At 49.7% G+C, this 16,732-nt stretch overlaps 7 protein-coding genes across 7 annotated transcripts; 3 read left to right on the top strand and 4 right to left on the bottom strand.

The window, feature by feature from the left end:
* Nucleotides 1–1,028: 1,028 nt before the first annotated feature.
* L228DRAFT_212646 (biotin synthase) lies at nucleotides 1,029–2,320 on the bottom strand (the record flags this gene model as incomplete). Its single annotated transcript, XM_018329952.1, has 2 exons — nucleotides 1,029–2,006; nucleotides 2,096–2,320. The coding sequence occupies 2 exons, from the start codon at nucleotides 2,318–2,320 to the stop codon at nucleotides 1,029–1,031; spliced, it is 1,203 nt and encodes a 400-aa protein (XP_018186989.1).
* A 631-nt stretch (nucleotides 2,321–2,951) lies between these two features.
* On the top strand, nucleotides 2,952–3,503 carry L228DRAFT_196816 (SET domain-containing protein; the record flags this gene model as incomplete). The annotated part of the gene is made up of 1 exon (XM_018329606.1): nucleotides 2,952–3,503. A coding segment is annotated over one exon (552 nt), but the record flags the coding sequence as incomplete, so codon positions are not given.
* Nucleotides 3,504–4,136: 633 nt separating this feature from the next.
* Nucleotides 4,137–5,995, bottom strand: L228DRAFT_253758 (serine hydroxymethyltransferas-like protein; the record flags this gene model as incomplete). Its single annotated transcript, XM_018333772.1, has 5 exons — nucleotides 4,137–5,284; nucleotides 5,351–5,488; nucleotides 5,554–5,647; nucleotides 5,720–5,776; nucleotides 5,837–5,995. The coding sequence occupies 5 exons, from the start codon at nucleotides 5,993–5,995 to the stop codon at nucleotides 4,137–4,139; spliced, it is 1,596 nt and encodes a 531-aa protein (XP_018186987.1).
* A 1,469-nt stretch (nucleotides 5,996–7,464) lies between these two features.
* Nucleotides 7,465–8,613, top strand: L228DRAFT_195609 (glycoside hydrolase family 18 protein; the record flags this gene model as incomplete). The annotated part of the gene is made up of 2 exons (XM_018329602.1): nucleotides 7,465–7,559; nucleotides 7,680–8,613. Coding segments are annotated over 2 exons (1,029 nt in total), but the record flags the coding sequence as incomplete, so codon positions are not given.
* Nucleotides 8,614–9,143: 530 nt separating this feature from the next.
* Nucleotides 9,144–10,232, bottom strand: L228DRAFT_269808 (hypothetical protein; the record flags this gene model as incomplete). The annotated part of the gene is made up of 1 exon (XM_018335318.1): nucleotides 9,144–10,232. The coding sequence occupies one exon, from the start codon at nucleotides 10,230–10,232 to the stop codon at nucleotides 9,144–9,146; it is 1,089 nt and encodes a 362-aa protein (XP_018186985.1).
* Nucleotides 10,233–12,743: 2,511 nt separating this feature from the next.
* L228DRAFT_212327 (hypothetical protein) lies at nucleotides 12,744–13,804 on the bottom strand (the record flags this gene model as incomplete). The annotated part of the gene is made up of 2 exons (XM_018329938.1): nucleotides 12,744–13,448; nucleotides 13,544–13,804. 2 exons carry the CDS (start codon nucleotides 13,802–13,804, stop codon nucleotides 12,744–12,746), a joined length of 966 nt encoding a protein of 321 aa, XP_018186984.1.
* A 1,104-nt stretch (nucleotides 13,805–14,908) lies between these two features.
* Nucleotides 14,909–16,314, top strand: L228DRAFT_212722 (hypothetical protein; the record flags this gene model as incomplete). Its single annotated transcript, XM_018329954.1, has 3 exons — nucleotides 14,909–15,281; nucleotides 15,346–15,659; nucleotides 15,847–16,314. The coding sequence occupies 3 exons, from the start codon at nucleotides 14,909–14,911 to the stop codon at nucleotides 16,312–16,314; spliced, it is 1,155 nt and encodes a 384-aa protein (XP_018186983.1).
* Nucleotides 16,315–16,732: the final 418 nt, after the last annotated feature.

Genomic DNA, 16,732 nt, shown 5'->3' with positions numbered 1-16,732 from the left:
CAAAAGGCGACCTGTATCAAGGAGATGGCATCGGCATGAAAGCACGGTTGCCGTCTCCTTCTCGTCGCAACGCGTGGTGAAGGATTCTGAGCATGTAGTCTTTGGTCTTTTTATAGAATCAATTCTCCCCTTTTCCAGCATCTGGTGCCAGGGCGTGCTTCTTGCTGATCGGCTGACTCTGTTGCCATGTCCTCTGTTCACCAATAGTCCAGTGGTAGGTCGAAATAGTTGAGTACTTACTTACCTACTGGACACAGATGGCGCTACAGAGAGAAATAATAAACACACAGCCACCTGAATTTTGAATTGAACCTGCCTGCATCTGACGTTTTTGGGTCACAAGGGTGGCTGCCAACTGTAATCATACCGAGTACTCCATACATGAATGACAGCCAACCAACGATCTTGGGTAGGACAGCTCGTATCGACTCACCAAGCGTGCGCAAACGAGATTAAGCTCCAACGCCTCGACAGCTCGGTCGAGGGAGCACCACCGCAAAAGCTAACCAACCAGAGGCCATGAAACCACCACCGCGGAAATACACACAGTATGCGCCGATAGTAGAACCGCAGCCGGGAAATCTCTTGCCGTCCAATCATCTCCCAAGAACCATGCTTTTGTTGATGCAGTATTTAATGACGTCGAGTGGAAAAGTGATGCAGTGTAATGATACATCAAATCAAACTGTAGAACGCGATTCTAATTTGCAGCTGAAAGGAAATTACTTTGCCGTATACATGTCAGATGATGAAAGCTGCAACATGTTAGTCTTGAAACAGAGACAATTTGTGATAACTTAGATGAATTGAAAAAGCCATTTATGATTATGCCAAGCATGCTGAAATCGAGTTGTTTATTTACTATACGGGTTCAAAAGCCCGGAATCTGTCATCTACAATATCTAAGTCCGAAAGATATATAGAAAAGGATCAAAAGGAAAATGACGCTATATACTCATGTCGTGAAAGATGTACAAAAAGGAAAAAGGGGGTTGATAAGTCAGCAAGACATTTTTTCAAGATATTATTTACTGCGCAGCAACGGCTTCCTCCTTGAGCTTGGGTTCAGCCTCGGCGGCAGGGATTGCGGTTTCGCCAGTCGAGCCTGCGAACTGGCGGAGCTGACCCCTCTGGAAGCTGGGCATGGGGTAGAGACCCCATTTCTCCATCATCTCCTTATCCTCGTCCCATCCGTTGCAGTCGGTCGTAAGCATCTTCTCGCCGGTGAAGACGGCATTGGCACCTGCCATGAAGCAGAGAGCCTGCTGTTCCTCGCTCAGAGTGATTCTGCCAGCGGCAAGACGAATGATGGTCATGGGCATGGTGATTCTGGCCGTGGAAATGGTGCGAAGGATGCCGGTGAAGGAAATGGGCTTGTTGTTTGCCAGCGGGGTGCCCTTGATGGGAACGAGCGCGTTCACGGGGAAAGATTCGGGGTGGTTGGGCAGGTTGGAGACGGTATAGATGAGTCCAATGTGGTCTTTGGGCTTCTCGCCCAAACCAAGGATACCACCGGTGCAAACGTTGATGCCCGCCTCATGGACATTCTTGATGGTGCTCAATCGCTCGTCGTACGATCTCGTCGTGATGACAGAGGGATAGAATTCTCTCGACGTGTCCACATTGTGGTTATACGCGGTCAAACCAGCATCACGGAGCTCCTTGGCCTGCGCGGAATCAATCATTCCAAGGGTCACGCAGGATTCCATGCCCAATTCCTGCACACCTTGGACCATAGCCTTGATGTTCCGGAGGTTGCTCTTTCGACCTCGCATGTCACGCCATGCGGCACCCATGCAGAATCGTGTGCTTCCATTAGCTTTTGCTATCCGCGCCGACTCAAGGACCGAGTCAACATTGACCATCTTCGATGCCTGCAAACCGGTGTTGTAGCGGGACGACTGAGCACAGTACGAGCAGTCCTCGCTGCAGCCACCGGTTTTGATGTTCATAAGAGTACATAGCTGAATCGAATTTGGGTCGTGGAATTTTCGGTGCACAGTGCCCTACGGCCCGGAATTAGTCAAGGTGCCTTTACCATGTATGACTAACAAGCTTGAAGCGAAGCTCCAAATCTGCAATGAAAAAGACTTACAGCGGCGAAGGCAAGCTCCATCAGAGGAGTGTTATAGATGGAGGAGATCTCATCCTTGGTCCAGTTGTTTCTCGGTTTGTCTGCGTTGAGAGCCTGCTGCAGCACAGAGACGTGAGGGGTTGAGGCCGGTGTTGCGGCCGAAGGTGGGGTGTTGTGAATAGCTCGGATACTTTGGAAGCTTCCTGGCCGAGCAAGCCTTGAGGCAATCCGCGTGAGACCTCGCATTTCCGCCATGGCTGATGATGTAGGTACAACCAAAAGAGGGCTTCCAAGAGACGGGATACGCAAAGATAGATATAATGGGGCGGAAAAAGATGGGCAGAGGAGCAAGAGCTCACTATCGAATGACGCGGGGCAATAATCCTGATCTGCCGACAACCCGCGGGACCAACCAATCCATCAGTTCTGCCCCCAACGGATCAACCCTATTCTGACCAATGGCAGCCTCTGAATTCCGGTTCTCTAAACAAAATTTCGCTCTCCGAGTTCGCAGCTTATCGCTCTTTTCAGTAATCATTATGATTTCTATTTACACTACTTTTATGAAAATGAACAATTTCTATAGCGTCGCAAACATTTCATCTCTTCTTTCGACGGATTCGAACATAACTTGAGATTTTTTTTTCCCTTCCCCTACCAAGTCTGCTTATATATACACCCCCTTGTAGCTTCCCATCTCCACCCAAAAGACCAAGCGAAGTCGTCAGCCCCGCTTTGTCGATCAAAATCGCTCCTGGTAGTTATATATGCTCATCCATATAAAAAATCTCTCATAGTCATGGTGAAGAAGGCAGCAACGCGCAATAATCTGCATCCTCCAGCTAGGACCGCAAAAGCAGCGCCAGCCAAACAGCCCCCCAAGAACTGGCCAGCGGGAATCATCTACCTCACTGAGCCTGCGTACTCATCGCAATTGGGTCCATCTGAGCTGTCAGCGCTGAGGCAAAATGATGGCCCAGTCAATGGACCCGGTATTATTAATACCTTGCCTTCTCCGCTTGTCAAGATTACTGCCATCACTTCTCCAGCGACACATCCAGCTGTAGGCCAATATGGTCTCTTTGCTGCGCGAGACCTTGCTCCATCTAGCTTTATCGTGGATTATCTAGGCTATGTCCACCCTGCTTCTGACACTGACGAGTCTTCGAATTATGATCTTTGTCTGGATGCAGATTGCGGTGTCGGCGTAGATGCGACGAAAATGGGCAACGAAGCTCGGTTTACCAATGATTACAGAGGCATTCGACCAGAAGGACCTAATGCTGAATTTAAAGAGCACGTCGTAAACGGCGAAAGGCGAATGAGCATCTGGGTCCTGCCAGCGGGCAAGAATGGACATAGAAAGCGCGGAATCAGAAAAGGCGAGGAAATCTGCGTAAGCTATGGAAAGGGCTTCTGGAGAGAGAGAATCGACGCCTCTGAGGTTGGCTGAAAAAAATAACCAAGCCCTGGTCTTGAGCCGGAGACTTGAGCATAATACCAATCCAGCGGTGTTTGCCAGTAGATGCATACGCCATCTTCCCGGGTTGGCTCCAACCCTCAGATTCAATCGCAGATGTCTCAGATTCGAATTGAGACCATTACCTACCAACGGCAATGGCTATCTAGAGCTCCAATATAAGGCTTGGAGTATGCATCATCCGATCAGACTGCTACATTGATCTGCTCCGCATCATTTCCTTTCTCTCTTACATTATACCCTCAGTCAAGGCTTGGGCGTGTCGCAAATGGAACACGTTCCCTCAGATATTCAACCGTACCTAGTGGAAGTGATGAAGCCAAGAAGAATAATATAAATTGCCCGTTTCACTGTTGAATGCTGGTGAGCTCGAGCTAGAATGTTTATCAATACAGGTATGTTAAAGGAAAAGAGGAGGAACCAAAAACTCAAAAAAACCCTTGCGCCGGATGTAAAAAAGAGTATACGATATAGAAAATGCCACCCAAGGGGTTTGGGAAGGGCAACTATTATCCTGTTGCCATCCAAACTCGCAAGTTCCGACCCCTCCAGGACAACTTACCATCTATGGTCATCTACAATTCAAGAGGAGCCCTTCTCCCAAGGAAGACTGAATGTGCCAACCCAGTCTTCAACCTCTCTTCTCAACTCAACAATCTCCGGATCGCTTTCACCTTCTTTAAGGTAGTCCAGGAACGCCTTGACGCTGCCAGGGTTCTTTCGGCCCTTTGCCTCGGCAGACTCTTTCGCCTTCTTGTCCAGTCTTTGAGTGATGACGACTGCACGGTCAACAATCTCGGCCACACGAACAAAGTCCCCAGGCTGGAAACCGCGAGTGGTCATTGCCGGAGTACCCATACGGAGACCGCCAGGCTTCATGGCTGACTTGTCGCCAGGAACAGTGTTCTTGTTGCTAGCGACACCGACAAGCTCTAGTACACGCTCGACGCGGGCGCCGTCGACACCGCGGCTCTTGAGGTCAACAAGGACGAGGTGGTTTTCGGTGAAATCACCAACGATCTTGTAGCCTAGACCACCCTCTTCCTTTGACTTGCCAAGACGCTCAGCAAACGCCTTGGCGTTCTGAAGAACAGTCTTTTGATATTCTTTGAACTCCGGGCTCTGTGCCTGCTTAAGCGCAACGGCCAAAGCAGTGATGGTGTGGTTGTGGGGCCCACCCTGATGACCAGGGAAGACAGAAGCGTTAATGGGGCCTTCAAGATCATACAGTTCTTGGTTACCCTTCTTGTCGACGCGACGAACGCCCTTGCGGAAGAAGATCATGGCTCCGCGAGGCCCGCGAAGGGACTTGTGAGTGGTGGTAGTGACGATGTCGGAGTAAGGGAACGGAGAAGGAATGACACCACCAGCGACAAGGCCGGAAATATGGGCCATGTCACTGAGCAAGTATGCGCCGACATTGTCCGCAATGGCTTTCATCCGGGGGTAGTCGATTAGGCGACTGTAAGCAGATGTGCCGGCAATGATCAGCTTGGGCCGGTAGAGCTGCGCGAGCTCCTCCAACTTGTTATAGTCTATTATTCCCGTGCTCTCGTCCAGACGGTAAGGAAGGGTTTCGAAATATTTTGAGACGGCCGAAATCTTCTTGGTCGGCGTTTGGTAGCCGTGGGACAGGTGACCACCATGGGGGAGGTCAAGTCCCATGAGGCGGTCATGGCAGTTGAGTACTGCAGAGTAAGCGTAGAAGTTTGCGGGAGAACCAGATAAAGCTGCGTTCCATTATGTGTCAGAACAGCAAGTAGTCAAAATTGGACATTTCATTGGAACATGCTCACGTTGCACATTAACACCCCATTCTTCGGGGTTCAATCCGAAAGTCTCCAGAGCTCGCTGCTGGCAAAGGCTCTCTGCTTCATCAATGTGCTCGTTTCCACCATAATACCGGGCTCCTGGGTAGCCTTCTGAATACTTGTCTGCGGTAGACCCATTAGCATAAAATTGCCGGCAGGACTATTCAGAAGATACAAGCATGACTCACTTTGCATCACACTCCCTAAGGCATCAAGTACCGCCTGGGATGTGAAGTTCTCCGACGGAATCAAGTTGATAAAATGCTTTTGGCGACTTTTCTCCTGTTTGGGCGAGAGTTGTCAGCACCAAAAATCCCAGTCCCCAGTTTCGCCCTCCGCATCTATGGCACGTACTCGTTGTAAGATGGCGTCGATTTCTGGGTCGGCTTCGTCAAGATGGGCAGAGACGAGCTGCGATTTCCGTCAGTACTTTATTTGCGTCTGAACTCTTAAGTTCTCGAGATTATCAACCTTTTGTTGCGCATCCGTTGACATGGTCTGCATACCCCGCCATCTGCGGCCTGCCGCAGCTGTTGCAGGGCGATAGATTGCAGGAATTGGCCTTGCGATTCCCTTGGTCGAGGAAAGCACTGACCATGAGGCCCGAGAGCCGCTTCGAAAGAGAGACATGTCTGTAAGGGTCTCTCTGAGAATGCGAGACTTTTTTCTTTTGGAAATTGATACAAATTTCCAGACCGAATTGTCTACGAGCTCCGGCTATCAGTTTTTATCTGACAGTTTGAATCACATTATTCCCGAACTCAAGCGCAAGGCTCCGGCCCGGGATTGGCAAACCCGACGTAGCTACCAAATGCAGTTAGCCCGCCAAGCCTTCCGAGCTTCGAGGCGAGTTAAGAGCATTTTCCCCCTTCCCTTCACTCGGGTTTCTTCTTTTTTCTTCTTCATCACACAACTAAATCCAAGATGAAGAGATGGCTTCTTTTTCCGGCAGTGCCAGCTCTCGCATCCGGCTCTTGCTGGATGTGGGCGATGCTGAAATGTCCCGGGCCCCCTCACCACCTTAGAGGGGCAATTTGAAAATTTTCGGATTGGACACAGTTGTGCATGATATTCAAGGGCCAAGCAGATGCCCTACACCATGATCAAAGATCACTGTTCCTTCATAATGATTGAAGAAGGAAAAGGTGGTTATATACCTACTGCATTGAGGGCTCTCAACTCTTCCAAAGATTTCGATCCGGGCGCGTCAACTGCAGATAATTGAACACAATCAGCTTGTACCGGGGAGATCTCAATGGCTGTATCTCTGAAAGCGTAGAATCTCGATAGGTTGGAGTCTACAAGCATTTACGCTGGTCTCTTCGTCGTAGAAGGCATTTGTCCCGTACCGATATAAGTAGTAATGGGCCTTGACTGCGATCAAAATCCGCTCATTGCGAATCACTGTCGTTGCGCAGCCTATGACGAAGTAAATACTGTACTGTACCGTACCGTACAGACGTGAATGATTCAACAAACTAAATCTCAATTCATTTCTCTGCAGCTCAGGTAAAAATCCTGTTCGGCAACCTTGTCGATCGGGAGCGTCTGTGACAATTGTTAGAAGAGTGTACAAAGCCTTCGTATGGCTTCAGTTTCTCCGTTTCTCTTCACCAGAAGCTTGTAGCATAACTTACCTTGCGCGTCCGCCGTAATACTGTTAACATCACTCCGTAGCAGGAGTGGCCCCAACCGGGTTCTCCCAAGAAGGCTCGCTATAATTAGGCAATCTCTAGCTATGACTGGCGGCAGGGATAGCTCCCGCATCCTCTCTGCGCCACAAAAGGGTCTTTGACAGACCCAGAACATTCATAGACGTTTGAACAACTTTGTTCTGATTACCATATTCGGGAGAGAGCAACGTGCTGTGTCCCGTCTCACCAAGGCCCAGCCCAGTCGTCGTGCAAGGATCTTTGCTACATTTCTCCTGCATCAACATAAGGTAGCTTAGCTTTTGGGTTCTAAAAGCTCTGTTGATCATATCGTGACCTCATTCATCACAACGGTCGTCTTCGGGTGTAATACTATCAATTTACCCCGCCATGCCACCCATCACTCCAGGCGCGGCATTACGTGACGATCTCCGAGACCCTGAGCATACTCCGCGCCTTGTGCTCTATCATCAGACTCAGTTTATGCCTAATGGGGACTACGTCTCTCTTTTGCCTCTTGTGCAAGAACACTCGGCGCAACCGTCGCCAGATCCACGTTCACCACAATCCCAACCACAACTAGCACAACAAGCGCCATTATCTTCTTCCACGGACACAACTACTTCTCAGACTGACGGGGCCCCATCTCCTCTTCCCTCTAGCAAACCAACTCCCCGCACCGCAATCACACACATTATCCTCGCCGCAATCCACCTCAACGCCAATGGGACCGACGGACCCCGCCTCAACGACGACCCCTACGGCTCGCCGAGGTTTTCGCGGCTATGGGAAGATGTGCGGATTCTCCAGCGAGTGTACGGCATCAAGGTACTCGGCATGCTAGGCGGGGCATGTCGAGGCTCTTTTGCCGCACTTGCAGAAGGTCTCGTCATTGACGACAACGCCTCCTCATCTACCGTCGACCCCGACGCGCTTTTCGAAGCACGCTACGCTCCTCTCCGCGACCTCATATCCTCGACTGGCATCGACGGACTTGACCTGGACGTGGAAGAGCCCATCCCATTCCTCGCCATCGTGCGACTCATCTCCCGCCTGAAAGCCGATTTCGGGGACTCCTTCATCATTACGCTGGCACCCGTCGCCACGGCGCTACGCTTCTTCCCCGTCGGCGCGTCCAATCGGGACGAAGCCATGGAGATACTCGACCCGCAGGAACCGCAGGACCGCGCAGTCAACTTGAGCGGGTTCAATTACTTTGCGCTCGAAGGGCTCATGGGCGATCTGATAGACTGGTATAATGTCCAGTTCTACTGCGGGTGGGGCAACGTCGTTGGCACCCGAGATTACGATGAAATGGTCCAACTGCGAGGCTGGCCTGCGCAGAAACTGGTCCTGGGCCTGGCGACGAATCCGAGTGTAGGCGGCTATGCGCCGCCGCCGGGGGCAGATCCGCGGACGCGCGTGTGGCCGCATGATGCGGTGCTGTGGCAGACGCTGGGCACGTTGCGGAAGAGGTATGCGCCTTCTTTTGGCGGCGTCATGGGATGGGAGTATTTTAATGCAGTAACGACAACGTATGAGGGTGACCCGTCGGCAGGACCGTGGTGTTGGGCAAAGCTAATGACGGATATTTTGTACGAGGGGTGAGGGACCAGTCGGTAGAGAGTGGCTTGGGATTGTTGCTATTTTTTCTTTTCTAATATTACAGGATATCCTAGAGTAGATTTCGATAGACGTAAGGTGTTTCCGGTCTTACGACTTTCTTTATTGTATGGGTATATAGCAAAACTCGCTCTGCATAGAAGAAGTGCATACAGTTGGGTAATTTATGTGCAATTGATCAAATGGTGATTACAACAAACAATAAAACAATTGGATATCTCTAACGATAAGCTGATGCTGCTGTTAAGCTTAAAGACAACATGATGCTGCTGTACAACTAAAAAGCAATGCCGACGCCGCAAATGCTAAATTTAAACTAATCTATGCCCAGCCAGACGCCGCTGAAATGTAAGTAATTGGTTCGTATGCATTTGTTTCGTAATCATGACTGCATGTTCACAGGAATCTCTTCGTAATGCTGTACCATTCAAGAATCACATGGATCGCCAGTCGTAAACATCGTCGTCTTGTTGGAATGCGGAAGGTCAAGATATTCATGAATCTCATTGGGATTCAGCTTCCTTGATCGGGCCAAAGCAACTCCAGACCCGGCGCAACTTGGGAGAATCGCGTTTCGGAGCCTGCTTCTTCTCGTCCACCAGGTCGCCATCATCAATACGTCCGGCTTGATACAACTCGTCCTCATCAGGCAGGTCCATTCGATATCGTCTCACGCTGCCACATTCACTATTCTTTTCTTGATCGTAAAATCCTTGGCGGCTGGAGCCCCGGCACCATCGCGGCGCCCACCGTGTCCACCATCCACGCAAGCCACGATGTGACTTGTCGATTTTGGCATATTCGCGTCTCCGTGAGCTGGGCGACTTCCAATAAATGACGGTTGACGGGACATCATTCGTTGGTTGCTCCTCGGTTGAATCATAATGGTCTTGGGGCCCATGGGACGAGAGAGCCGGGCTGGCAGCCTTTGTTGCAAAATCCGAATGAGATGTCCGCGAATAGAGAGATTCAGGACCATGCGATGCCGAATTTTGCAGAGGATAATGCATCGCTGGCTGGTTACCCGAGTTGGAGCCCGCCTCGAGAGACTGAAAAAGCTGACAACTCCGGTAATGAAAGGTCAAGGGACTGTCTGGCTGAATATCATGTCCCATCGTCGGAGGAGCAGTCATGGACCGCTGGCTCAAACGATAATGTAGACCCTGAGCAAGTCCTGAATGGGATGACAGAGAGGGCCGACTCAGCGACGGCCGTCGTTGCCTGCTAGTGGACCGAGCGGGAATAGGAGGACGAGATGAAGCCGGAACTCGTGAAGCGGACCGGTCTTGCGAATAAGAGCGTACAACAGGGGTGGACTTTCCATGGATACCAGCACCATGGGAAGGCTTCTCCGCAACAGAGTAAGAAACATTGCTTGCTGACTTGGCGTGAGGACCTGACGGTCGACGTGGAAATTCGGCCGGATACATGACATGGACACCGTCCATTCGTGAGCTCCGATCCTTTCGCTCCGGTGTAAAAGACCTTGCCCTTGAACTGCGCCTGCCGGACTGTTCCTCGTTTTGAAGATTATCTCGTAAGTCGCTCCATACAGCCGACGGGCCCTCCCCTGTAGGAGCTGTGCTCTCCATTATTTCAAGCTCCTCTGCCAATTCCTTTTTTGACAAAAGAGGGTCAATCGTCGATGCATAGATGAAGAGAGAACGACGAGGAAAAGAGCGACTAGACGTGCAATTCTTCGTTTTGGCTGTTCAATCCCTTCACTGATGTTTTGCCGAATTCCAGTGACGTCTACTCCTGACCGCAAACCTGAAAGTTCGATGGGTGACGCTAAATACCAAGGTGCCGGAAATACAAAGCCATCCAATTAGGGTAACAACACACCGTCGGAGGATGGCGATGTGGGACGAGTTTTTAGGTTTGGAATTTCAGCGTGATCGAGACTCATCAAGTAGAGTTTCTCGGCGAAAGTACGGCACGATTATTAGAGCAGCCGAAGTTCTTGTTGACAGCGCCGATCGATGGCGGGGCATATATCTGGATACCGTAAATGAAAATCGAAGAATACCTTCACCGCCTTCGTCGGAGCAGTCGAACTTTTGACTAGCTCAAGTCTAAAAAAGACAGGCTAGACGCCACTATGCCTGCTTGCCGATTGTAGCTTGGAGGGAAAATGTGGGTTCTTGACGGGCTCAGGGGGAAATTCGAAGCGGGTGCAGAGTTGTGTAGTAAACAGGCTTTCTTCAAGTGAGTAGGAGCGATCAATGATAATAATGACGGTGGTGAGGTACACAGTGGTAAAGCGCAAAGTCAAAATGGATCCGATAGGGCCAGATCTATCTGGGTCTCCTTGTGCACTTTTTATTCTCGCCCATGTTTTTCACATGCCAAGCAGCATCAGAACAGAAGATGGCGCAGGCGATGGCAATAAAAAGATGGAATTGTCACGATACTCGTCTCGCCCTGTCACCCCTCGGCGGGCCGATCGGCCTCATGGTGATAGGCTTGGCGCTATGGTTGGACGCATGCTGCGTCTGCGTGGCCAGCGCCATCCCACACCGCCGCCAGAAGAGTCGCCGTCAGTGGAAGGTTAATGCTGGGTAGATCGGAAGGGACAGACAAAAGTACTGTTTGCCTGTCATGGTCACGACATCGGCCACGGGACAAGATAACCGGGCGTTGCAAGGGCAAGTCACACCAGAGTGACTAAAAATATCCTAAATCGGCATTTCACACATTTTTGGCTCGCGTCGAATTGCAAAAGCCTAGCCTGTCCTCAGATACGCTCAAGCTGATGAAAGGGAAACAGACTGCGACAGTTCAAAGAGAGAAAGAAGCAAACAAAAAAACACCATCAAACGTAAGTATCGTATCAAAGAGGGGTACCCTCTTATCCAAGGGCGGGGCCCGACACGTCAGGCTGAACCCATTAGGAATGAAGGCCCATACACACATCCTTCACAGTTGGCCCCGTTTGGGAAGGGAAGAGGCCTGTTCGTGATAGCGTGATCGACATTTGATTCAATGAAGTGGTCATGAGGAGGGATGACTGGTCCTCGAGTGTTTCCGAAGGCGCTCTTGGCAAAGTTCCTATTCAGGCACGCGGCAACACCAGTCAAGCGCCCTCGGTGGCTTTCTCGGGAGCCTCCTCTGCAAGAGTCAAACCAGGGAGAGGCGGCCAGACAAGGGATGAGGCGAGTACCGAAACAAGACAGACAGACAGACAGACAGACAGACAGACAGGGGAGAAGGGTCGAGGGTGAGGGGGTCCAACAATGGCGGATAATCTAACTTAGTGGGCCACTGGTGACTGTCTTGGTTAAACAACCTCGGCCCGGTAGTAGGACGCCTATTAAAGTTGAAACGCAGGGAAAACGACAACTCCAAACTGGTCAGCAGCCCTGGTAACCCTTGAACCTCAAAATGAACATGGCGACGATCATGATACTGTTTCCGTCATGACTGCAGGGATCTCGATAAGTTAATGCCCACCGACTCTCATCCAAGACGTACATTGGACATTACCATGCCAATATTGATCCAATTCAGGACAGTATTGTACTTGATGCAACATCATGCAGTCTACCATCGCCGGAAATGTCCTGTCGGCATTATTGTTGTCTCAGCTGGAGAATTGTTTCGCGGTGCTTTCGTGCGCTCCGTATATGGAATGCTTCAGCCCATGGATTCTGACATCTGCAACTGGCCAATCACATGTTAAACACTCTTCATGCATCTCGGCAAGAATCTTTATTGCTTGACGTGACACGCGTCCACGTCCAAGCTGAATTCACGATATTGTCGACATTCATTCCAGCAATGAGAGATTTACTGATGGGCACCTATAATCACCTTGTTAACAGCAGGAGTAGGAGATTATTGTCGTTTTATGACTTCACTCATTTAATCTCATTATCCTAAAGAACTTAATTATCTATCGTCTCATGACTCGTTTCAAGTTCCAGCTGCTGAACCCATTTATGAATTGCATTGTGCAATGTCTTATTCGAATAAGATTATATAGCAGCTCATCTCTGATGTTGAATATCATTGACAGATGGGGCCAGAAAGATGCCCCCGGAAACAGTAAATACAATTAATACTAGGTCATACAAAAGGTTTAGAATAAAAGAAGGGGAAAATTAAGAGACGGGAATGATAACTGGCCCAGCCAAGGTAGCATTGGCGAGAGCGGCAAGGTTATCAGGATCGGTTGTGCTCGTCAGAGCTGCGAAAACGACTCCGCTTAGACGACTTGGAAGAGATGCAGTTCCCATGCCGTTGCCGGTCCGCATGAGTTGTGTGTATTGAGGCACACGAACCTGATTGACCCAAGCAATGTAGAGTGTTTCGCCGCCGTTGCTCGCACCAGGCGTGTCAGGTTGATCGAATGTAAACTCAATCTCGGTGGGCCTGTCTTGGGGCGCAAAGGCCGGTGGACCGGCCGGGACGACATTCAATGCGGGAAGAACTTTTAAAGGGAGATCTGTGGGGCATGATCCAGGGATAACAAAGGGATGCGCCAGGTTGAAAGCCCAGAGTCCGGGGATTTGAGTATCGAAAGGGAAAGGGTTCGGGACTTCGTTGTGAGTAAGCCGGAAGAAGGCATCGTGGCGGCACTCAACACCCACGACACTCTCCATAGCGGCAACCAAGTATGGGTTGGAGTTAGCTAGAGCTTGTCCCAGGTCTATTACCGCTCCGATGCCAACCGAAGTGATGAGATTTGAGAGCGCCAAAAACTCCTCTGTATTACTCACAGGGAAGCTGTATTTGCAAGGAGGGACTGTTTCGTATCCAAACTGCAGCAATAAGTCTTCAAAAGTTGCAACATGGACCTTCTCTTGCTATAATTCAAATTATCATCAGCCGCCCGCCACACGAATTTTGTGCAATGCGGATAAACCGAACAAAGCAAAACGATCAATGTGGCTAAACCTACCGCGACAATCTTCGTGACAATATCAACGATGTTGAATGGATAATCTCCAACGCCCCATGAGGTGATATTTGCTAGACCCTGTGAAAAGAAGTTCACTTCAAGGTTTTCGAGGAAATTGGCCAACTGAATATTCTGCGCTTCTGACTTTGTGAGAGGAGAAGGAGGTGGCGGGATATCTGGGACACCGCCTCCAGCTACGACCTGATCTTGTAGCGAGAGAGGAGCCTGAGGCGGAGCGGCCAAAGCCGGCGAGACGGCCATGGCGGCCAAAAAAGATGCCAGATATAACATTGGAGCTCTGAAGTGAGAACGAGGGAAGCTCTAGTTAGAGGAAATAAGCTCTTCTCAAAGTGACAAAATCCAATCGCGCGATATGCAGCTGCCTTTCCACCTAAATTCCAAACACAAGGGAGGGGAAAGTCCGTTCGAAGCATTCTGAAGAAGAGGGATATATCGCATCTTTAAATATCATGTGGCAGAGGTCTATAGGCGCAGCACCTCCACGTCGAGCTCTCTAGAATGAGTCGGCTTTCAAATTACGCATCTTGGACCGGAAGGTCGACAACTCAGTCAGACGGATACGGAGAGACTCATGTTGAACGATGCCCCGAGTCTGTCGAACGTCGTAGGCCGGAGAGCTGTCTAAGAACCCTCATTTACGCCCTTTTTGATCTGGGCGAGATGCCAACGTATTACTAAAATGGGTTTGATTTTTGGTAGTAGTAGGCCACGCATCTGAAGCTACTGAGAAAAAAAGTGTCCTCAGGAGGAAATGGGGGTGTGGCGACGGTTGAACGGTTACGGCTTGGGCTAGTTTTCTTGCAAATGAGAGTCTGAAGACACGAGGGGCCGTTACCAGAACGGTGCCTAATTCCCACCGCTGAATTAATGGACGTCCTTTACAGATGGAGAAGCAGCTTACACTCTATTTTCTCATTCAAACAAGGAACACCTTGGTGACACTCTGTGCTTTCCGTTTCTTTTGTACTCCCAGTCGATTGACATACGCTGTCAAAGGACCTCATCATTCGCCCTCGCTAAGAGAAATGTACCTTCCGAGCAAAGCAACATCCTTTCCTCGGCAAGGTTATATACCTTAAGCTCCGATAACATACGGTAACTAACGCTTTATCTACACCCTGCCGCGGCTAAGAACCAAACCAACGAGCAGGCGGACTCCCGCTTTAGCGACCCCACAGGCTACCATGATCGCTCCGCTAAAATAACTTAATGGAAAGCCTCAGCTCTTTTCTATTATCAGTCAAACAACTCCGCGAACGTTCAATTGCTCGTGTCATTTCCTTGCTCTCTTTCTGAAAGTGAGGTATTCTATCCCCCAGAAATTCTTCGACTTTTACCACAAAAATGGCATCTCCGTCGTCTGAGAACCGACACCGCTCCTCCCTTGAAGGGATACTGGACTTCTCTCCTTCCGTGCTGAAACCAGACGAGGCCCACCGAGCGAGACGAGTATTCCGACAAATCATCAAGCACAATGAGCAACGGTCGCCATCGGAGAATGAAGAGTATAATGCCGTCAAGCTTGTCCGATTGACTGAAGAATATCTACTTTGCGAACAAGGACGCGACCGATTCCTCAATTTCTTCTTCACCTTTCTCGGCATTTCTGTGAACAACGCTGCTTCTTTTGATGGATGGGACGAAGGAGAAAAGGAAAAGCTGTACCGCCAACTGCTCGAGTTTTCAAACTTTCTTTTCAACAACTTTTACTTACCATGTAAGGAATTCTATCCTTTTGGCTGCTAATGGTTTTTATTTCTGGTTAACGTGGGCAATTCTAGTGATGGCCTCTGCTGTTAAGACGCCACAACCATCTGCGCAGACATCAGGCTCCCAAAACAGTTGTCTGTATACTGGAACCAACAAGCGACTTTCTGAGCTGAGAGGAACATGCTTAAAGCGTGACCACCATCGCTGCATTGTGTCTCGCAAATTCGATTTCTCAGAGTCGAGAAAACGAGCTAAAATCCATGGGGACAACGCCAAAGATGACGAAGGCCGCTTGCTTGTTGAAGATGACCAAGACTTTGATGACCTAGAGGTGGCTCATATCATACCCCACTCGTTGATGGATCTCAAAGGACGCCCTGAATTGGTAGGTCCACGTCTTTCAATTCTCTTTTGCCGTTCCGGCTCCGAAGTTCCTTGCCTGCACATTTGCATGTCTCATTATTCTCATTTCCCCAAACTCGTCGATCTCTCGATCTTCTTTGTATCCCATCCTCCCGCCCTTGATTTCCCCCCTATTCGTTGGTCTAATCTTTCGGGGGCTGACTCTGTAGGACATGTCTAAACAAACTGCAATCATGATTCTGGATATGTTTGACTATGGCATCGCTCACAAAATTGAGGGCTGCGAGATTGACCGGCCATTCAATGCTCTTACCTTGACGCCTCTTCTCCATCGAGCTTTTGGTGACTTTGAAATCTTCTTCGAGCCTGCGACGGAGATTCCCCACTCCTACAGAATCAATAGGATCAAATCAGGTCTCCTCCGGGTTCCCGGCGTCCCTGTTACTCGTACCCTCTTTCTAACGCCCGAACGAACGATTGATCCTCCTTCGGCTCAACTTCTTGCTATACATCGCGCCATCGCGCATATACTTCATCTGAGCGGCGCAGGAATACAAATATCTGACATCTTACAAGAACTCGAGGATGCACGTGTACAGTCCGATGGGTCCACCCATTTGGAGCATCTCGTAAATCTACGTTTGCAAGGCTGGTGGAACGGCATACATGTGTATTGATCCGCCGAAGTCTCGAATCCCGACCCTCGACAGGCTGGCAGAAAATGTTGAGGGCCTTTTTCGCAGATGGCTATGTTCGGAGCTGTGGGGAATTCGGGAGGAAGGATCCAGACCCAGTTGATGTTATTTTTTTTCTTTGTTCTTGCTCTTTTAATTCTGCTTATATTCTGGCGTTCAATGGCTATACCCACAGGGAATGTTTGCTTCTATTTTATTTATTTTGTTACAGTGTTTTTCTTTAGTCTTACTGTGGCTATACCGTGTGACGGCTCCTAGTTAGCATATTTTAGCCCTGGTTTCTCGCCTTTAGATTCTTTATCATCATCATCATCATCATCATCATCATCAAATTTCACCTACATTTTCCAGCGTCATCCGTGCTCAAGCCATAGCCACAACAAATTTTGCTGGTTTCTGG

This window comes from Xylona heveae (assembly GCF_001619985.1).
Source record: "Xylona heveae TC161 unplaced genomic scaffold L228scaffold_8, whole genome shotgun sequence".
Taxonomy (NCBI): Eukaryota; Fungi; Ascomycota; class Xylonomycetes; order Xylonales; family Xylonaceae; genus Xylona; species Xylona heveae.
This window is presented reverse-complemented; position numbering and strand designations above follow the sequence as displayed.